Below are 22,634 nucleotides of genomic sequence, written 5' to 3'. Positions count from 1 at the left end.
TGTTAGTTAACTTCAACTTTTTGTAGTTTTGCAAAAAATTGGAACCTAATTGTGAAGTGTTACAAATATTAGTTGTATAATAATTGGCACAGTATTTTAGGCTTAGCACATTGCAGTTCATGGTAATATTAATACATTTTATGTTTGATTTTCAGGGCTTTTTTGTTACATTTATATATAAACAATACATAATTGCAATTTCGGTGTTGGGTCAGCAGTTGATGCACAGATCTGGGTGTTGAAGCAAAAACCAGTTGAAAACCACCGTTTTAATTATTTACATTGAGTCTGAATAGCTAACTCCACCCATCACTGCTCAGATATTTTTTTTTCCTTTAGTAAAAATAGGATTCTACTAAGACTTTGTGTGAATAACATCTGTCACAATTTGCACAATCTGTCACAAGATGCTATGGATCGCTATTTATACTTAATGCAAACAGTATCCACCATTCTTACACTTAGTGTAAATAGCTGCTGCTATTAAATAAGGACCGCATGTAAATAATGCTGGAAGTTTGAATCACCACACCCCCTGTATTACAAACCTTTCTTGCATGTGATAAGCCATTTTGGTGACTCTGAAGGGGCAGACAGGCCAATGTCATTTTTGGAGAACACACGGAACTGGTATTCTCTCCCTGTCATGATGTTACATGCTGTGAAACGGTTGTTGAAGATACAGTCAGCTACAGTGTGCCAGGTCCTCTTGCTGGAGTCTCTCTTGGTCACCATGTAATGCAGGCGATCATCGCGTTTCTCGTCTGGGGATGGTTCCCAGGAAACTGTCACCGTGCCCGGAACGTTCTCATCCAACTCTGCGGGGCCAGGGGGCTTTGGCTCGTCTACACCAAAACAATCAGTCGTAGTTCATTAGAACTGGCAGATCAAGCCTATTACACATACATTCCTCTACAGAGCAAGCTTGGTTGAGTATATCCATCTATAAATCTACACTACCATTCAAAACCATTTTTTAAAAGAAATTAGTACTTTTAATCAGCAAGGATGCATTAACTTAATCAAAAGTGACAGTAAAGATTTTTAGTGTTTCAAAATGTTCCTATTTCAAATAAATGTTCTTTTAACTTTCAATTCATCAAAGAATCATAATAAAAATGCATCACAGTTTCTGCAGAAATATTAAGCGGCACAACTATTTTTAGCAGTGATAAGAACTGTTGTTGGTTTTTTTTCGCACCAAATCTGCATATTAGAGTGATTTCTGAAGGATCGTGTGATGCCGAGGACTGCTTTGCCATCATGAGAATAAATTACATTATTAATTATAGTAAAATAGGAATAAGTTAACAGAAGCTTAGTGTACATTTCTCTTTGTGTTTTTTAAACACAAAATTTCTGAAAATACTTTCTACTGTCCCAGCTTAATATGTAGAGCCTATAAGTTATTCATAAGATTATTTCAAATTATTTAAATTTATTTGCAGCGTTATGTATGAAAATGTTCTAAACTTTCTGAATTTACTTTGTGAGTAATTTTTATGAGTAAACACACTTAAATATCTGAAATAGAAGTGTTAACCAAGTTATTCTTATAATTTCTGAAGATATGTTTAGAAATATATTTAGAAACGTTATATTGCACATAGCTAGTTAGTGGTGCATTGGTAGGATGCCTTGTAAAATTGGATTGAGAAGCATTTAGATGTTTTCATTATGTCATTCGTCTGGGGATGGTTCCCAGGAAACTGTCACCGTGCCCGGAACGTTCTCATCCAACTCTGCGGGGCCAGGGGGCTTTGGCTCGTCTACACCAAAACAATCAGTCGTAGTTCATTAGAACTGGCAGATCAAGCCTATTACACATACATTCCTCTACAGAGCAAGCTTGGTTGAGTATATCCATCTATAAATCTACACTACCATTCAAAACCATTTTTTAAAAGAAATTAGTACTTTTAATCAGCAAGGATGCATTAACTTAATCAAAAGTGACAGTAAAGATTTTTAGTGTTTCAAAATGTTCCTATTTCAAATAAATGTTCTTTTAACTTTCAATTCATCAAAGAATCATAATAAAAATGCATCACAGTTTCTGCAGAAATATTAAGCGGCACAACTATTTTTAGCAGTGATAAGAACTGTTGTTGGTTTTTTTTCGCACCAAATCTGCATATTAGAGTGATTTCTGAAGGATCGTGTGATGCCGAGGACTGCTTTGCCATCATGAGAATAAATTACATTATTAATTATAGTAAAATAGGAATAAGTTAACAGAAGCTTAGTGTACATTTCTCTTTGTGTTTTTTAAACACAAAATTTCTGAAAATACTTTCTACTGTCCCAGCTTAATATGTAGAGCCTATAAGTTATTCATAAGATTATTTCAAATTATTTAAATTTATTTGCAGCGTTATGTATGAAAATGTTCTAAACTTTCTGAATTTACTTTGTGAGTAATTTTTATGAGTAAACACACTTAAATATCTGAAATAGAAGTGTTAACCAAGTTATTCTTATAATTTCTGAAGATATGTTTAGAAATATATTTAGAAACGTTATATTGCACATAGCTAGTTAGTGGTGCATTGGTAGGATGCCTTGTAAAATTGGATTGAGAAGCATTTAGATGTTTTCATTATGTCATTTAATAACTTTTCTGAGTGGCATTTGCTGGGATTCCCAACAGTGTTGCGGATCATGGAAGATCATCCCATACATGGATAGATCAATGCTTGGTTCCAAAACTAGCACACAGATTGCTTGTTATTAAGTAAAATGTACAGTAAATGCATTGTTACTGTCAGGTCCAAAAACCCCATTGGTTGCCAGTATCTTTTCAATTTTGTCTCCCCAACATGAAAATTGTTTGAAAATGCTGCTGAATACGTTGTGTTATCTTGTCGAGGCATGGAAGTTATTAAACATTACTGAATATAGTAAAAAAAAATACTTCACCATAAGATTATTTCACCAAAAATTACGAGCACTTTGGCTCTGTGGTACACTACTAACAAAGCATTGCATTGTTATGCCAACATAGCAACATGGATTAGCCAATATTGTGATTTGGGGGCTTGACTATGTTTTTCAACCAATGAGAGACTGGGATTATTTCGGACAACATATTTGAACACATTTTTTCAATTCTACTTGGTGATGCCATTTACAATGCTATCTTTGATGACGAATTCAGAGACGTACACTGGTTCCCTCATTTTACCTGTAACTCTAATCTCAATACTGAAGGTCTCTTGTCCCACAATGTTCTTGACTATGATGGTATAGATTCCTGTATCGGAACGATCTGCAGAGGGGATCAGGATCTGAGAGCCTCCCTCAGCATTGCTTATAGTGGCACGTTTGGACACAGGGGAACCATCTTTAAGCCAGATGACATCAGGACATGGGGAAGCCTGTAAAAAGGTTATATAGGACAAGTATCGGACATGTGGCCAGTGCCAAATATAGTTTAAATGAGGGGAGTTGGAATGATCTGAAAAGTGTATGGGAAGGGAGCATGATATAGCCTGGCTCATGGATATTAATTAGGGGACATAATATTCAGCAAGTAGTCCCAAATTATTAATATTATTATACATTTTATTTATAGGCGCCTTACACGACACTCAAGGACACCGTACATCAGTAAAACAACCAATCATCAAACAATAGGGCAACACAGCCTACCTACAACTAAACATTACATAAAAGCCTGCCTAAATAAACTAGTTTTAATTCTAGACTTAAAAACCACATGACTTTGACTATTACGAATATCCACCGGTAGTGAATTCCATAGGTACGGAGCAGCATAACCAAAAGAAGTTGTCCGAGTGCGTGGAAGTACAAGAGTGAGTGCAGAGGCAGATCGTAAGATATGTGTAGGAGTATTTATACGAAGGAGATCTGATAAGTATGAGGGAGCCAAATTATTAAGTGCCTTGTAAGTTAGAAGCAAGATTATAACATTTTTGCTATATTTAACAGGGAGTCAATGCAGATTTTGTAGCACAGGAGAAATGTGCTTGGATATAGAAGTTTTGGAAATAACTCATGCAGTTGCATTATGTACTAGCTGAAGTCCATAAAACAAGGAATTACAGTAATCAATTTGTGATGTTACTAAAGCGTGTACAAGGATAGCAGTACTCTTTGTTGAGGACGAAGACGATTAATATTTCGTATATGGAAAAATGCAGAACGAGTAATGCTGTTAATATGAGCTTCAAATGATTAAGTACTGTCCAAGATGACACCCAGACTTTTAACCTGTTTATGATTTGCAGATGCAAGTCGAAACTACCTTTTTGATCAAGGAATCGAGGAGGGGGAACAGGACTCTGGACGACAGCAGTTATATTTCATCCCTTCGCACCGCAGACAGTATATAATGATTGTCTCCCAAAAAGTAACTTTATGTTATAAAAGTTCTAAACCCCTGGTTTGATCTCCAAAAGTACTGTATGGTTTTAGTATTGCCCATTACCTCAAAGTTGATGTTGAATCGTGCAGAATTTCCAGCTCTGACCACCATGAAGCTCTTGATCTTAGAATCTGTGAATCTCGGTCTCACTAAGAAAAACAAGACATTGAGTTAATGATGTGGCATATCCAGTACAGTTTTCAAAAATGCGAAATAGTTATCTTTCAGACCATATATAAGGTGATTCACCTGGAGGAGGCATAGCCAAGATGTAGTTATCCAGCTCCCGTGGCTCACCCTCTCCACCTTCATTGACGGCGATCAGTCTAACCCAATACATGGCCATTGATTTCAGTCCCTTTACAGTGTAGGAGGTCATGATGATGGCATTTGTGTTGCATCGATCCCATTCTGTGTTCTCAGCAGGCCTGACATCAATAAAGTATCCCTTGGCCTCATCCTGAACACCAGGCTCTTCTTTTGGTTTAGTCCAAGACAAGGACAAGGTAGTGTAGGTGGAGTCTGTCACTTTAAAGTAAATTACCTTACCAGGGGGTTCTGAGAGGAAATTGAGATGAAAGCATTTGAATTAGAAAGCATTGCAGGAGAAAATAGGGAGAAGTGCAATAGGAGTTCAAATTAGCTTGTTATTTTGAAGCCCAAAAAATTCTGACCTAAATCTGCTATTTTTGCATATCTTTGAGGGGAGGCCACAGTTCATTTTTCGAAATGTACAGCCTTGAGAATACTTATGCTGAATTCCTCTTTCCTTTTTGAAGATAATGAGCAACCTGAGAAATTACTTACTTTTGGGATCTCTGGCAAACACAAATTCTGAGGGGATACTTGGTTCACCAGCTCCAGAAATGTTGATGGCAGACACACGGAACTCGTACTCCATTCCTTCAACTACATCGTTTACAGCATATTTCTTTGCTGTGGATGGTAATTAAGAGGTAAACATTACTAGCAGGCAGTACTTTAAAGTAGCTCGTGTAAAAATGTGAGATACAAACCTTGGATTGGCTGATCTGTTGGATTGACTTGACCCCACAAGTTGCTGCCCTTCTTGCGTTTCTCTAAGTTATAACCCAAAATACTGGTTCCTCCAGTGTTGGTTGGAGGAGTCCATGCCAGGTTAATGCAGTTTTTAAAGGCACTGGCTACTTTAGGAGCAGATGGCTGACCAGGATATGCTGGAAAGTAAGACAATCCAGAGGTTTATATTAAGACAAGTCTGTATAGCGACTGACTAGCACAAGGCTACTCTGAGAGATTTTTTTTAGTAAGTCACCTTTAGTGCCAGCTTGCACATCCTCAGTCTCCATCAGTTCACTGATGCCCTCATCAGTCTCAGCTCTGATACGATAACAGTATCTTCTGCCATGGTCAACATCAGTGTCTCTGTAGTGGGCTTCACTTGGGATCTGGCTTATCTTTTTCCATGTGTTGCGTCCAATTTGGTTACGCTCAAGTATGTAATGTTTAATAGGGCAACCACCATTGTCTTTTGGTGGTCTCCACTTGACCTCAATGCAGTTGGCAGATGCTTCAACGATCTCCAGTGGTCCAAGAGGGGGGGTAGGTTTATCTAAATGAGATAAAAAGTTGTCAGGCAAAATGGAGAGTAAGTTTGTTACCAAACTGTACTGCATTCATATCAAAAATACAACCTGTTTAATTAGTTCACTTTTTGTACTCACCAAGTACCACTAGATTAGAAATGGCTTCAACTGTGCCAAACTCATTTTTGACTTTGATTTTTATTTCCCCGGTGTCTTTACGCTGTAATTTGGTGAGAAGCAGGCGGCTTTCAGCCTCTGAAATCTCAATCTTGCAGTGAGAGTCTGGCGTGAGCTCTTCACCATCTTTGTACCACTGGACTTTGAATGGCTCACAGCCAATAAATGGAATTTTGAAGGTGGCTTTATGATTGCGTTTGATCACAATTGGGTTTGCAAATGCTTCAATTTCCTTGGCATTGAATCTTGGTGGATCTTATCACACACACACAAACCGAAAAAAAAAAAAAAGTATAAACATGAAAATTTGGAATGTTTGCATATGTATTGGCACAAATGAGCAGATATTCAAAAACAAACCTTCAACAGCAATCACACATTCGGTTTTACGCCCATCAGCCTCAAATCGATATTTTCCAGCAAATTCTTCTGTTACTTTAGTAATTGTCAGTTTGTGAACCACTCCCTCTTTACTGATAGTCATACCCTCAGTGGAGGCAGTAATCTACAGAGAAATTTGAAGAACAGTTTACACATACACCATATATACCATTTTTCATATTATTTATACTTGTGGCTTCATTATACCTCATTGCCATCTTTGGACCAGACACCTTTACAGTCAGCATTGCTAAGTTTGCAGACAAGTTCAGCTGCCTCTCCCACAATAGCTTTGCAGTCTTCCAGCCCAGCAGAAAAGTGAACACCGGGATCTGCAGGTGATTTGTGAACAAAATTAGTCATTAATAATTCAAGCACGGTTATCATTTTGCTGCATGATGTTTGAGTTGTAGTCCACACACATTAATTGAGGCCTACTGTAGCAATTCTACACTTGTACACTTAGTAAGTACCATATGGACATACATATTTTATAGCATGTGTTAAAATGCATTAACTTTCATTTAAATGTGAATGAAAGCCAACAGAAATGTGTGAGAAAAAATATCAGGTGTATGATATCTTGCCATTGTCTTCAGCGCTGACTTCCTAGAATCCGAATCTTCTTAGAATCCATCATGATGATGATAAAGACCAGTTATGAAGCATCTCTGAATGGCTGGTACACATTTAACCTGACTTATTTTAGAAATGCATTGTACATACATTCTTTCTGTTCTAATAGTACATCATTATCACTCTTGGTTGAAGTAGTTCAGCTGAGATAATTCTCTGAATTAATAGTCACTCTAATTAAGCTTCACCACTAATGGGCAAATGATGGAAACCTTCTTGTTTTGGTGGTATTACCAAATAATGTTGCTGTTCTATTAGATTAATAAGAATATTTCCCCCCTTTTACCATTTCATGGTGTCTCTGGATACCATCCAAATTCAATTTGGTTCTTGTGCAGAATTTAGTTTAAAATCTCCAGGTAAATGCTGACTGAGTCACTTTCTTGCAACCCCAAGTGTTTTGACAATTAAAGATCTTGCTGCAATGACTTCTTCTGCAATTTTCACGTCTTCTAAAGCATATAAAATCTTTAATTTGTCTTCTCGTAATTAGAGTTTGTGAAGTCCTATTTGGCTGCATTTATTAAGATCTTATCATGTCCTGGTTCCTCTGATTAGTGAGCGAGGTGATTGGCCTTTAGCAAGACAAGCAAGCTTGGTGAAGACAATCCGAGCACATACTGATCTACACAAACAGCAGACACACAATGCATAAGAAATATCTGGCACATTAAAGACTGGGTGGATACTATTTTTTAAATACATTTATTGTTTATCTTACAATAAAACTGTTTTCCACAAATAATTGGTCCTCACTCAAATTACATACTGAGTTTTTTTCTTCTTTATTTTATTTAAATGAATAGTTTACTCAACGATGTCCTTCCAAACCTGTATATTGTTGTTGTTGTTTGGTAAATACTAAAGTTAATTTATAAAGGTTCTTTTTATACAGTTCATACAGGCTGTCTAGCGCAACAAAAGCAGCATAAATAAACCATATGATTTTTTAATACAAACAAACAAACAAATATACTGTAAAATAATTAACAAAAATAAATAAACAAAAAATTAAATTAAATTAAACAATTATTTTATCATTATTATTATTCACAGAAAAAATTATAACATACAGGTTTGGAATGGGATGAGGATAAATATATGTAAAGACAGAATTTTTCATTTTAACTGAATTATTACTTTATTAAACAAAGTTATCCAACGCCCACTAGCATCATGTGAAATAAACAATTTTCCTGTCTACTCAAATCAACCTAATTAAAGAGGTTGTTAAAGTTACTGACTACAACCCGCCTTGCTCAATACATCCCTGACTTATTTTGAGCTTGCTCATCAAATATGCCTTCACAATGTTTCAACAAGCACATTATGTCCAAGAACTGCTGATAGGAATATGCATATGCTTACAAAGCCTGTTCTATAGCTGTTGGACCCAAGGGTATAATCTTTAAATGAGCGCTTAGGACAATGAAACTGACAAAGTTTCTCAGTGGAAAGTTATCCAGCAAGTCCCAAAGTATGTTTGGTCCTGCGGAAAATAAGATCCAAAACATGTCCAGAATGGTTAAATTAAAGCTAAATTAAGTAAAAAAGACCTAAATCCTTCAGAGAGGCTGTGGTATAACAATTAAATCCTTTATAACCACCGACGTCCATTAAATAAGTTTTCTGATTAACAGTGTACTTAATAGGAATAGGAAGTGTTTGGATAACTTTGTATATTGTTCAGATGATGTGACTGAATTAGACCCAGAACTCCTACAAGGGACTGCAAAGTTATGAGTCTTCTGAATGACTTTGACATTTCCATGGAAGCAATGTCATTATTCAGTGCAACTTCAAACATCTCTTACCAACAACTGTCTCCGGAACCTGTGGGTCTTGCTTTTTACGGCCTGAACGCTTGCCAAATTTAGCTGACTCGTCCTTCTCATCTTCAGCTTCTTTTTCTTCCTCTGTAGCTTCAGTGCTGCCCTCTGATGGGCCTCCGGGACCTGGTGGCTTCCCTGGGCCTGGTGGGTCCCCAGAACCTGAAGTGCTACCGGACCCTGACGGGTTACTGGAACCTGAAGGGTTGTCAGAACCTGATGGGTTTCCTGAATCTGATGGGTTACCGGAACCTGATGGATTACCGGAACCTGATGGTTTGCCAGACCCTGCTGGTTTTTCTTTATCTGATGGGTTACCGCCACCTTCATTATTGCCGTTTGGTCAGTCGGTGAAGCATTATGAAGATTGACATTGATATGATAAAGAGGTTGGTATATATATATATATATATATATATATATATATATATATCACTCTTAATCACTGAAAATTAAATAGGTTGTTAATGTTACTTGAAATGTCTTTCTCATGATCAATATTTTATCAATCATTCAAGCAAAAGCTATTTGTGTTACTGTTGATGTTTAATGGAAAATATACTTTTTAGTTTAGTTAACTATTTAGTTTCTGTAATCACAGCACGTGATTTTAATATAGATGAGACGGATTTAGTGTAATCGCCCAAATTCAAACAACGGGAACCGTCACAATCCCACACTCTTACCAGTCACTGTGTCTGGTATCAGTGGGCCTTGTCTTACATGAGTATGGCCCTCGGCTTCCCCTTCCATGCTTACATCTGGAACTGTGCTGGGTGTGTTTGAGTTTCCTATCATGATTTTTGATGTAAACTGTGAATTAATCAGCACAGGATGTGCAATGCTTTGATTGTGTTGTGAGTATTTCCCACTTGAGCTACAGTAAAACACTTGTGCTGCTGCTTTTGCCGCTTCGGCTTCAGCCGCAGCTCTGGCTTTAGCTTCAGCTTCTACTGCCTGTCTTTCAGCCTGGAGTTTCTTAGCAGCCTCCAAAGCTTCTGCTATCTCCTTCTTGTTCCTCTCTGCATGCTCAGCAGCTATCTACGCAACAGTTTTGTAAAAAGTTATCCATAATGTAAATTTTGTAAAGATAAATAAACAGGTATCAATATTGTTGCTGAATGGAGTGCATATGTGTGTGTGTGTGTGTGCGCGCATACATATACTGTATACACACACTACTCACCAAGAAATTAATATTTTTATACAGCAAGGATGCATTATATTAATCAAAAGTGTCAGTAAAAATGTTTACATTGTTAAAAAAATAAATACTGTTCTTTTAAATACTTTATTCATTAAATCCTAAAAAAATAAAAAATAATAATCACAAAAATATTAAGCAAATATTAAGCAGCAAAACTATGAACGCAAATCAATAGATTAAAGGGATAGTTCACCCAAAAATTCTGTCATTAATTACTCACCCTCATGTTGTTCCAAACCCCTAAGACCTTCGTTCATCTTCGGAACACAAATTAAGATAGCAAAGAAAACAAAAATAACATAAATTATTCAACAATTCTTCTCCCCCGAGTTACATCTTCCGCCATTTCAGAGTATCACAACACATACGCACGCTTCCCCTAAGCATAAACAACGCTGATTACGCAGATTGCGTTCATGCTCGCACTTTCTCCCCCGAACGTAAACAACGCTGATTACGTCGAATACGTTCTTGGGTACTCTCCAAAATGGCGGAAGATGTAACTCGGGGGAGAAGAATTGTTAAATAAATTATGTTCTTTTTCTTTTCTTTGCATTCAAAAAGTATTCTCGTAGCTTCGCAAAACTGAAGTTGAGCCACTGATGCCACATGGACTGTTGTACCGATGTCCTTACAATGTTTCTGGACCTGGGAACATTACAGTTGCGTTGCTGTCTATGCAGGGTCTGAGAGCTCTCACATTTCATCAAAAATATCTTTAATTTGTGTTCCGAAGATGAACGAAGGTCTTACGGGTTTGGAACGACATGAGTGTGAGTAATTAATGACAGAATTTTAATTTTGGGGTGAACTGACTATTTAAAATTTTATGACTATGTCACGAAAATGCAGTGAGACTGGGTTGTAAATAATGTCTTGAGGGTCATATGACCAGAGTAATGGTTGCTGAAAATTCAGTTTTGCCATAACAGGAATAAGTTAAATAAATAGAAAATATTTATTTGAAATTGTAAAAATATTTTGTAATATTACTGTTTTTAGTTTTACTGTATCAAATAAATGAAGCCTTAGTCAGTCAAGAGACTTCTTTCAAAAAAATAAAAAAATATTGCTTTTGAACGGCATTGTACATAAACAATACTGTATGTATGTATATGTGCTGTATGAAAGTTTGACCTGCTTTGCTAGACTGTATATTTTCTGTAAGAACCAATCGCTGCTGAAATGTTACAGTACATATTTTTAAAATGAGAAATAAAAGCAAGAAGGAATTTGTATAGAGTAGATATATTTAATGTCTCCTTGTATAATTCCTTACCTACGACAGTCTCTGGTACAAGAGGTCCTGCTCTTTGACGCTTCTTGTCTCCTCCATCTCCTCCCTCACCACCGCTTCCACCAGAACCATCAGCTCCTCCGGCCCCACCAGCAGCTCCAGCTCCTCCAGCCTCGCCGGCTCCTCCAGCTCCATCAGCTCCTCCAGCTCCACCAGCACCTCCGGCTCCACCAGCACCTTCTGCTCCACCGGCTCCTCCAGCTCCTCCGGCTCCACCAGCTCCTCCGGCTCCACCAGCACCTCCGGCTCCACCAGCACCTTCTGCTCCACCGGCTCCTCCAGCTCCTCCGGCTCCACCAGCTCCTCCGGCTCCACCAGCACCTCCGGCTCCACCAGCACCTTCTGCTCCACCGGCTCCTCCAGCTCCTCCGGCTCCCCCAGCTTGTCCAGTACCTGCAGCCCATACTGTTCCTGCCACCGCTGCTGCACTACCTCCTACTCCACCTGCAGCTCCATCCTTCCCAAGACTTGCTGCTGCAGCAGCTGCCTGTGCAGCCATCGCAGCAGCTGCCGCAGCCCCTGCTGCAGCAGCTTGCTCAGCACTCAGACCTTCACTTAAAGCCTTGAGTTCAGCCTGCTTCCTGGCCTCCTCCTCAGCAGTGGCCTTGGCTTTAGCTGCTGCAGCCCGAGCAGCTGCTTCTGCTGCGGCTTTAGCTTCAGCCTCAGATTTACCTTTGGCTTTAGCTGCTGCAAGTGCATCCTGTGCAGCTTTAGCAGCAGCCGCAGCTGCGGCAGCTGCTGCCGCTGTTTTGTTGAACCATATTTCCACAGGATTCATACTGAAGCTCTTCACCTCTCAAGCACAACTCCATTCTGCGTGAGCTACCAAGCAAACCGACTGAACATAAAAACCCATACATATGAAGCTGGATATGTGATGCTAATTTGCTTAGAAAGTATCAGTTTTCAAATGTTAAAGTTGTTTTTAATTAATAACAATATTCCTCAACAGATTGTGCGAAAATTAGGCTTTATTAATCAAAACTGTGGACCTGCAAATTATACTTTGCGTGAAAATGAGTAAAAGTTGACTGAGTTTTACTGCCTCTAGCAACTGGAAACTACAGCGATTCATACGTATAGGTACATTTTTTCAGTTTTTCAGAAATTTACTTGGAGGCACGTATTTGCTATGAGACCAGGAAGGTAACAAAACAGTTGCTGTTCCCCATTGAGTTCCATAGTATGGGGGAAAAAAAGAGGTCAATTGGGACCAGAAACTGTTTAATTACCAATATTCTTCAAAGTATCTTCTTTTGTGTTCAGGAGAAAAAAGAAATGCATACAGGTATTGTACTGATATATGATACATGTGCAATGAATTTAATTAATCAGCATGATGCATTTAATTTGATTACATTTTTTTTTATTGATAGGACCTATTTCTACTAAGTGAAAAAAAGTTGTACTTACCTTCTATAATCAGCCAAGCACTGCTAGACTTAATGCCAGCTATAGCAGCATAGATTCCAGCATCCAAAGGCATACAATCAATAATTCTCAGACGGTGGACCAGTTTATCTTCAGAACAAGTAATCTCATACTTTTCATTGTTAGAGAGAGGTGTATTTTTTAGGGTCCAACTAATCTTACTAATGGGCTGAGTTAAAACACACTCAAAGATGGCATCCTCTCTCTCTTGGGCCGTCACCTCCTTGATCTTCAGGGCAAACTCCACAGGGGGAACTGTGTCAAATATGGATAAACACCTCAGTCAATCCATGGCATTATGCATTCTGTAAAAGCACTGCTGAAAAGACCAGCAAAGCTGGTTTTAAATTCTGGTGTCTCCACTTGGCTCCTTAACTAGCTTAAAAAGCACGACTTGCTTGATTTTCAATGGAAATACATTAGTTAAAAACTGACTTAGCATATAAATATTATTATAATGTTAGTGTTGCTACAACTGTGTATACGTGTTTAGAAGCAAAATACAATTTATATTAGCAGACCAGAAACATAACACGCTGACTTTGATGTAACTGTCCGGTGTGCTACCTAACAGATGCTTCCAGTGTAGACAGCTTTATTGATTATAATGGGATCGATTTAGTTTTGGGGTATAACGATGCCAGCTATAGCAGCATAGATTCCAGCATCCAAAGGCATACAATCAATAATTCTCAGACGGTGGACCAGTTTATCTTCAGAACAAGTAATCTCATACTTTTCATTGTTAGAGAGAGGTGTATTTTTTAGGGTCCAACTAATCTTACTAATGGGCTGAGTTAAAACACACTCAAAGATGGCATCCTCTCTTTCTTGGGCCGTCACCTCCTTGATCTTCAGGGCAAACTCCACAGGGGGAACTGTGTCAAATATGGATAAACACCTCAGTCAATCCATGGCATTATGCATTCTGTAAAAGCACTGCTGAAAAGACCAGCAAAGCTGGTTTTAAATTCTGGTGTCTCCACTTGGCTCCTTAACTAGCTTAAAATGCACGACTTGCTTGATTTTCAATGGAAATACATTAGTTAAAAACTGACTTAGCATATAAATATTATTATAATGTTAGTGTTGCTACAACTGTGTATGCGTGTTTAGAAGCAAAATACAATTTAATTCATACGTATAGGTACATTTTTTCAGTTTTTCAGAAATTTACTTGGAGGCACGTATTTGCTATGAGACCAGGAAGGTAACAAAACAGTTGCTGTTCCCCATTGAGTTCCATAGTATGGGGGAAAAAAAGAGGTCAATTGGGACCAGAAACTGTTTAATTACCAATATTCTTCAAAGTATCTTCTTTTGTGTTCAGGAGAAAAAAGAAATGCATACAGGTATTGTACTGATATATGATACATGTGCAATGAATTTAATTAATCAGCATGATGCATTTAATTTGATTACATTTTTTTTTATTGATAGGACCTATTTCTACTAAGTGAAAAAAAGTTGTACTTACCTTCTATAATCAGCCAAGCACTGCTAGACTTAATGCCAGCTATAGCAGCATAGATTCCAGCATCCAAAGGCATACAATCAATAATTCTCAGACGGTGGACCAGTTTATCTTCAGAACAAGTAATCTCATACTTTTCATTGTTAGAGAGAGGTGTATTTTTTAGGGTCCAACTAATCTTACTAATGGGCTGAGTTAAAACACACTCAAAGATGGCATCCTCTCTCTCTTGGGCCGTCACCTCCTTGATCTTCAGGGCAAACTCCACAGGGGGAACTGTGTCAAATATGGATAAACACCTCAGTCAATCCATGGCATTATGCATTCTGTAAAAGCACTGCTGAAAAGACCAGCAAAGCTGGTTTTAAATTCTGGTGTCTCCACTTGGCTCCTTAACTAGCTTAAAAAGCACGACTTGCTTGATTTTCAATGGAAATACATTAGTTAAAAACTGACTTAGCATATAAATATTATTATAATGTTAGTGTTGCTACAACTGTGTATACGTGTTTAGAAGCAAAATACAATTTATATTAGCAGACCAGAAACATAACACGCTGACTTTGATGTAACTGTCCGGTGTGCTACCTAACAGATGCTTCCAGTGTAGACAGCTTTATTGATTATAATGGGATCGATTTAGTTTTGGGGTATAACGGCGCATAGCTCACATCCAGTGTAGATGTGTTTTTATGTTGGTTAACCAGCCAGAGAAACACCAAGGCAGCTTAGAAAGGCATGGGAATCCGTGCTGGTCTTCTCAGCAGGAGGTTAACTGACAAATAGACAAATGTGCCTTAAAAAACATACTCTTGAAATCCGTTGAAAAGATATTGACACCCTCAACATCCACTTGATAGATTCCGGCATCTTCTGGATTGAGACTATTAACAGTGAAGATGTACTTCTTGCCAACTTGTTTTAGACCGTGCTTTATTTCGCTTTCAGTGTCTTTGCTGAATGGAATCATGATGCCGTCCTGAACAAAAGGGAAAGAGTAACTGTGATGAATGTTCATGATGCATATAGAAAAATAAAAAAAAAAAAAAAAGAAGACTGGTTCTTTGAATTATGATGGCTGAATAGGTAGCACTAGTGCAGTATCTTTTGAATAGCCTAAAACAGGCTTTTCATTTGAAAAATATCTAATGTCATAGTCAAGTACAGTAACGATAAAATCAACCTTCATACCTATATGCAAATGCATGTTAACACATTCTTTTTCCGATATTATTGTATACAATATGAAGCATCAATCAAAGCAAAAATTTCAAAGCAAAATCTTTAAAAAACTAAAACAAACATTAACTGAAATAAAATAAAATAGAACAAACTTTAAACTTATTTAAACTTTTACAAATGACAACAAAATGATTAAAACTTTAACTAAAATTAAAATGAACTAAAAAACTATAATAAAAAACTTAAATAGATACTGAAATAATACTGACATGAACCAATTTTAAGTGGCTGTTTGTTGATTATCACATACGATGAGAGCTCAATAAGAGGCATTGCTTTGTAACTAGCATTGATCTATTGTTCTAGTCACACCTTTTTTTCACTGGTATTTCACATCCTCTGATTCGCAGTTCTCACCTTATACAGAAAAATGCGGCTGTTGGGGTCTTTGAGCTCCATTTCCAGTTCAAAGGTTGCAGCATCCTCAGATTTCACCTCAATGGGCTTGAGATTACTGAGATGTTGGATGAACTAAAGCAGTGAAACAAACAGAACATAACAATTGGTCTCCAGATTTGTGCATCCAGTCATGAAAATGTGAAAGCAGTTTTTTGAGAAACCCTTCTGTCATTTTGGCAGTTCTTTATACCTGTGCCTGCTCCTCTTCTTTTTCCTTCTTCATCTTGGCCAGTTTCTTCAGCATGCCACGGAAATCAGTGATGCCATACTCGATGCAAATGTGCTCATAGTCTTTCTTCTCAGCACTCAGCAGCAATTCCCATACGGAGTCGTCAATGTCACCTTCCTTTTTCTCCTCAACTTTTTTGCCAGCACTTTCAGAAGATTGTAATGACAAATATGAACTTCAGGCCAAATGCTAGCACTTAACTGGGTTAACGTGACTGATGTTTTAATATGAGATGGGCTAATTAACTATGGCAAGAATCAGATGTATAAAGAGAAACTGCACTGCTGATGACATGGCATTAATGTGTAATGTAATGGAAACAAATGTCTCACCCTCTCCTGAGCATCTTTCTAAACTCTGTTGGGTCACCTGCTGGAGCTTCAAAATGCAATCAACAAACAGAAGAAAGTGAATGCTTATGTGTGCCATATTCAATGTCAAAGTATTCAAAGTATCCCATTAAATATTTTTTCTTTATAATCAACTGCCATGCTAAGCTGAAGAAAATCAGCTACCAAAAGGTTACAATAATATTACCTGTGTCAGCCTTTTGCAATTCTTTGCTCCTTTTGAATCCAACTGAAAAGAAAAAGAAAATAATTAGTTTGCAGCTATTTTCATGTATGAGTTCTACTTTCTGTGTGGATAGAATAAGAACTTCGTAATGAAAGTAACAAACAAGTAGGGCTTTTAAAATATGTGCCATACCTTCAATTACATTTAGGACAACAGTGCAAACAGCTTTTCCATATTCATTTGAGGCATAGCATTTGTAAGTGTCGGCTTCATCACTGCTCACTTGAGGTATCTGCAAAAGTAAATGAAAAACAGGTTGTGTTGATGAATCGTGGGCAATAATTGAATTACAGAGATAATGAAATGAACATTTAAAGGTGAGTGTTTAATGTCTGCTAAAGAGAATAGTTAGTAAGGACTGTTTCCAAACAGGTTTCTTGACCACTCCCCCCACCCTCTGCCATTTGGCCAGCAAACAGGAAGTCCCGCCCCAAAATTGTGCTAGTTGTTGTGACGATGATGCTGTGTTGGGCTGCTCAAACAACTGAAGCAAGAATTGCTGTGATGGCACAGGGCAACAGCGTTTACACTTTCTGCAGGAATCATCCTACTTACAGTCTCTTCACATTAAGCTGGGATATGAGAAGGTATTTTAAAATTTAACCATTACACACTTCACCTTAAATGTTAAGTAGAGGATTTAAAGTGAAGCTAAAAGCCTGTGCTTACCTCCAAAGTGTGTTCATTAGTTGTTGGGTCATATTTGTTCTGAAACTTTTGGGGATCATTAATTTCTCCTTTTGCTCTTTGCCAGGTTACAGCGGCTGTTGGGTTTCCAGTCACTTTGGCTTTAAAAATGGCTAGTTTTCCTGCATTATGAAAATTAAAGTTGTTATAGACTTGAGAAATACATTTGTATTAAGTAGAACTTTCAAAAAAGGAATTCTTGTGCCTTGAAATCGTTGTTATTTAGTGTGTCACATGTGTTTCGGGCTGTTAATTGCAGATCTTTTACAGTAATCAGTAAACTTTTGCTTTCAATTCTGTGAATATTTACCAGAGAATGTGTTCCAGTGCACTACTACTGAAACGTTTGGACACACTTAACTTCCATTTTGAAAAATGTTTTATGGTATATGCTTAAATGCTTAAAAAACTGATGTATGTATGATGTATGAGTATGAATTGAGTTGTGAATATCAAGTGAATATCAAGAGTGTGCAGAATTAGCAATATTTCAAAATATTATTTAATGGACCTAAGTTATCATGAGCTAACAATGAACAGTTGAACATTAACAAAGAATTACAATAACAAATGTATTTCTCATTGTTAGTTTATGAATTAACTGTCATTAACTAATGGGACCTTATTGTAAAATCGTACCATATTTTCTTTATTTCTTATTAGAAATTAACATGGTTAACATGGCTGACATTGTTCTGTTTTTTAAGAGACACTCTTAGTTGTATTGCAGAAGACACTTTGGCAAAATCAAATGTTTTAGATACAGGCAGAATAAGGGGCAAAACCCCATAGTTTGAAAGGTTGCATGTCATTAAAAACATAAATTAAGGCATACATTACACATTTGTGGTCTAGCATGAAATGGGATATATGCTATTTGATTTCTTTCCCTTGGTGCATATATAGCCGTGGTCACATGTTAAAGCTGGGGGACGAGCAGCAAACTTGATAAATCACTCATGTACTGCGTAAGTTAAGTCTGTGTAGCTGCACAGCTTGTAGACATTTAGGGCAGTAAATCTGTGTGGTAATCCTCTGTACGTGCGCCTAGCTTGTTAATTTCACATCCAGAATCATTTAGCTCTCAACTGTAGCCTCTAATCATATTTGCTTTCACTTTTGTAGATTCTTCTCTTTTAATGTGCTTACCTTCTTGAATGGTTAAAGCGATGGGTTTACGTGTGAAGTCTGGAGTTGTCATCCCCTCAGGAAGTTCCTCAATGTACTGTGTAATCATAACACCGGGAACCTTAGATCTCCGTTTGATGCCTGAGAGAATTCACATCCAGGGTACAATGTCAGAACATCAGGGGAAACGACACAGCAGGTGCACAGTGATGTAACATATGCTGAATAATCATCTGCACAACTGTAGTCTATGTATTGAAAAACATATTACAATCTCTGTACAAAATATAAGATATTTTTAAGTGGGGATCTAAGACATGCAATGATTGATTTACTTTAAATATACAGATTCATGTTTTGCAGATTCAAACATTCCTAAATTTATAAATAGAGGATTGAACCAGGGCTAGTTGTCACAGTGTTCACTCTGGTGAATATTTCTTAAAGTAGGTTTATTTTTGAACGTCAGTTTATTAATTGTCATGTCCTAAATTTACACCATTATCACTGAACACACTTGAGCTTTTTGTTGTCTTGTTAAACCATTTTGTCACACTTCTTAGGCATATACAGCAAAATAAACAGTATATCAATTGTGAGGGGAAAAAAAAAAATTAAGAAAAATGAAACAGCAAAAATATGAAACATCACACACAAAAATATAAGTAAATATTATAATCAATTGTACTAAATCCTAGCATTTATGGGACAATTTGCCCCAACAAACACCTCTGGTTAAACCACTGATATATACAGATATGTTATTATATTATATTATATTGATCAGTTGGTTAAACCATATATTGGTTATTTTAAAGAGACAAGCTTTTCTTAACATCCCATCATGTTTCAATACATCAACATTGAAAAGAAAATTGCTCAAGTCTTTTCACTGTGCCTTTAAATGACAGCAATCTGAACATTCATTTTATAAATAGCACACTGATGTGAATTCATATTGCTTATTTAACTGGATATTACGATATAATGGATATGATATATTACTTGATGTTATGCTGTATAATTTGATACATATGATATGTTATGTTATGATGTGATATGATATGATATGAACATATACTGGTTATCATGACATGCATGCAGATGTTCAGGTTGCTGTCATTTGATTACCTTACCTTGTCTCTTGAGAGGTAGAATTTCCAGTCCTAGTACAGTATAGACACAACATTACAGTACAACAGCAACGAAGGAAGGGGAAACAAAGAAGGAGAACACAAAATTGTGAATCCTGGCATTTTTTTCTTTGTCAGGTTTGAACGAAAGACAAAATTACTCACGAATACAACCAAAAACACAAGACAGGGGAAAAGACGGGGAGGTTAAACCAATAAAACATCATTATTCAAACCACTACACTCTTAAAAATAAAGGTGCTTCAAAAGGTTCTTCAAGCGATGCCATAGAAGAATGGCACATAGAACCATTTTTGGTTCCACAAAGAACCATTCAGTCAAAGATTCTTTAAAGAACCATCTCTTTATAATCCGAAGAACCTTCTTTCGCCACAAAGAACCTTTAGTGAAACAGAAAGGTTCTTCAGATGTTAAAGGTTCTTTATGGAACCATTTAGACAAAAAGGTTCTTCTATGGCATCGCAAAGCACCTTTATTTTTAAGAGTGAAAGTGGTTGAATGTGAGATTACAATAGACAAGACTAGAGAGAAAGCAGACAAACTGGAAAATAATTAAAAGTGTGAGACCTGTTTCACACAGCATACATTATCAGGTGATTATTCTGGTTACAGAATTCACACTGCTGCCTAGTGGAGCTGCGAGTTTCTGCACAACGCATATTTCGGCTGTGCGCGTGCTGAACCCATATATGGTGAATATGGTGAAAATATACGATAGGCCAATTTAGAAACACAGTCTTTTCAAATATGCGATTTTTGAGGTAATATAAATTACATGAGTGAACTTCTCACACCTTGTGAAAAGATGCAAGCTGGGCTTGATGTACGTTTCACAGTTAGCATACTATTGAGTAAATCTGACAGAATCAAGGTGATGTAAGCATGGCTAAATACTTGATTCTTTTAGCAACTTCCATTGCAACATCGTACCGTAGAGATATCAGCTCACGGCACTACAGTCACGTCTCGTGCCACACCGTAAACTCGCGCTTTATACAAAAGCAAATGGCGTCAATGTGAGTCACATTTATCAATAGCAGTGAAAATCGCCTCAGAGAACTTAACATATTAACATTACCGCAGCGTTCATCTGGTTGCTACACTGATTGTTTTGTACATTCTAAAGAACTATTTTTTCGTATCAGAAGTTTTAAGTTATACATTTCACTTTTTTTACTCTGCTTAAAATTGCGGTATGAAACAGGCCAAAATGGGCAGAAATGTTGTCATTGGGGACACATATTATCACTCATGATTGTAAAAAAGGAGGGGTTTATAATGAACATAAGAAAAAAAGAAAAGAATAAAAATGTCTAATTAAATAAGGTAAAATAAACCCCCTCCTCAAAGGAAATTAAATAAATAAAGCAAGTGAGAAATAAATAAAAATGGAAATAAACAAAAAAAAAATGTTAAGTGGGTGCATTTTCAATAAAAGGTTTAATCGTGAAATGCAAGAGCTGTTGTGCATACAGGTTCGATTCCAGCCTGGTCTAGTTTTCCCGCTGCTATTTTCTGACTTTATTTTCTGTCCTTCACATCACAGGCACTTCACATTCTGGTTGGTTGATGGTTGTCCCTCGCATCCATGGTTACAAGGTTCAAAGAAACCCTCACTGAATGACAGCAAATGCTCACGGGGCTGTTTAGTGAGCTTCCACATGAAGGGCGCACTAGGCACTGATTGCATAAGCCGTATTCACAGCCTCCACTTCATTTGCATCTTGTGCACAGTGGCCAGTTTCCAAACCCAGAACCTACAACTTAACCAACTATTTGATCATTTGTGTGTTTAAATAAATTTGTGTGGCTAGGTTAGACTCAACACTTACTTTTATCTCGCTCTTCTAACCCCTCAGGGACAGATATATTATTCACTTTACCATGGAGAGGAGGTCATTAGATTTTATCTGGAAAATCCGGCATTGCATTTTAACGCAGCTGCTTACTGTGGTAGAACTTTTCTAAATGAGACCCATGTCCTATCAAGTGTGTCAAATTCCATTGCTATACTCTCATCATTATGAATACAAAGAAAACTGATTAACTAAATGACATCTTCTGGGAATAGTGACCATTAAGAAAACAAAAAAAGGATGTTTTTTTCCACCATGTGTTTCTGTAGCTGGTCTTCATGGAGAACATGGCTGGATTTCTTGTTTCAGTAATTCAGTAATAGAGCAGTTGAACAAGGTTCGGTGCCGGTGTCAGCCTGCCATATGGGAGAGAGAACAATTATATTGTTCTTACCGCCTTGCCCGGCAGCAGTTGGATCTAAAACCTTGGCTTTTTTCATCATCTTGATGCAGTCCAATGGCTCAAGAATTCAGAAGCTTCTCTGGGTGGGAGAAAAGCAATATAAAAGGTCAATTCAATTTCGGTCTTAAAAGGTTCTTCAAGCGATGCCATAGAAGAATGGCACATAGAACCATTTTTGGTTCCACAAAGAACCATTCAGTCAAAGATTCTTTAAAGAACCATCTCTTTATAATCCGAAGAACCTTCTTTCGCCACAAAGAACCTTTAGTGAAACAGAAAGGTTCTTCAGATGTTAAAGGTTCTTTATGGAACCATTTAGACAAAAAGGTTCTTCTATGGCATCGCAAAGCACCTTTATTTTTAAGAGTGAAAGTGGTTGAATGTGAGATTACAATAGACAAGACTAGAGAGAAAGCAGACAAACTGGAAAATAATTAAAAGTGTGAGACCTGTTTCACACAGCATACATTATCAGGTGATTATTCTGGTTACAGAATTCACACTGCTGCCTAGTGGAGCTGCGAGTTTCTGCACAACGCATATTTCGGCTGTGCGCGTGCTGAACCCATATATGGT

At 37.3% G+C, this 22,634-nt stretch overlaps 1 protein-coding gene across 1 annotated transcript in view; it reads right to left on the bottom strand.

The window, feature by feature from the left end:
• The window catches only part of igfn1.1 (immunoglobulin like and fibronectin type III domain containing 1, tandem duplicate 1), a 31,964-nt gene extending 9,830 nt beyond the window's left edge, over positions 1-22,134 (bottom strand). The window contains exons 1-27 of the mRNA XM_016230346.1: positions 22,050-22,134; positions 19,782-19,811; positions 18,667-18,786; positions 17,500-17,639; positions 16,963-17,062; positions 16,792-16,833; positions 16,587-16,632; positions 16,216-16,399; positions 15,984-16,097; positions 15,195-15,363; positions 14,364-14,660; positions 13,696-13,788; positions 13,073-13,165; positions 12,893-13,000; positions 11,462-12,223; positions 9,662-9,766; positions 8,961-9,299; positions 6,718-6,842; positions 6,490-6,634; positions 6,091-6,384; positions 5,682-5,978; positions 5,404-5,583; positions 5,195-5,323; positions 4,637-4,945; positions 4,451-4,536; positions 3,185-3,377; positions 1,698-1,769 (exon numbers count right to left, since the gene is read on the bottom strand). Coding sequence (XP_016085832.1) covers positions 1,698-1,769; positions 3,185-3,377; positions 4,451-4,536; positions 4,637-4,945; positions 5,195-5,323; positions 5,404-5,583; positions 5,682-5,978; positions 6,091-6,384; positions 6,490-6,634; positions 6,718-6,842; positions 8,961-9,299; positions 9,662-9,766; positions 11,462-12,223; positions 12,893-13,000; positions 13,073-13,165; positions 13,696-13,788; positions 14,364-14,660; positions 15,195-15,363; positions 15,984-16,097; positions 16,216-16,399; positions 16,587-16,632; positions 16,792-16,833; positions 16,963-17,062; positions 17,500-17,639; positions 18,667-18,786; positions 19,782-19,811; positions 22,050-22,098 — 4,621 coding nt within the window. The 5' untranslated portion in view covers positions 22,099-22,134. The remainder of the gene's footprint in view (positions 1-1,697; positions 1,770-3,184; positions 3,378-4,450; positions 4,537-4,636; positions 4,946-5,194; positions 5,324-5,403; positions 5,584-5,681; positions 5,979-6,090; positions 6,385-6,489; positions 6,635-6,717; positions 6,843-8,960; positions 9,300-9,661; positions 9,767-11,461; positions 12,224-12,892; positions 13,001-13,072; positions 13,166-13,695; positions 13,789-14,363; positions 14,661-15,194; positions 15,364-15,983; positions 16,098-16,215; positions 16,400-16,586; positions 16,633-16,791; positions 16,834-16,962; positions 17,063-17,499; positions 17,640-18,666; positions 18,787-19,781; positions 19,812-22,049) is intronic.
• Between the last annotated feature and the right edge of the window lie 500 nt (positions 22,135-22,634).

This window comes from Sinocyclocheilus grahami, unplaced genomic scaffold, assembly GCF_001515645.1.
Source record: "Sinocyclocheilus grahami isolate Dianchi unplaced genomic scaffold, SAMN03320097.WGS_v1.1 scaffold368.1, whole genome shotgun sequence".
NCBI classification, from domain to species: domain Eukaryota; kingdom Metazoa; phylum Chordata; class Actinopteri; order Cypriniformes; family Cyprinidae; genus Sinocyclocheilus; species Sinocyclocheilus grahami.
This window is presented reverse-complemented; position numbering and strand designations above follow the sequence as displayed.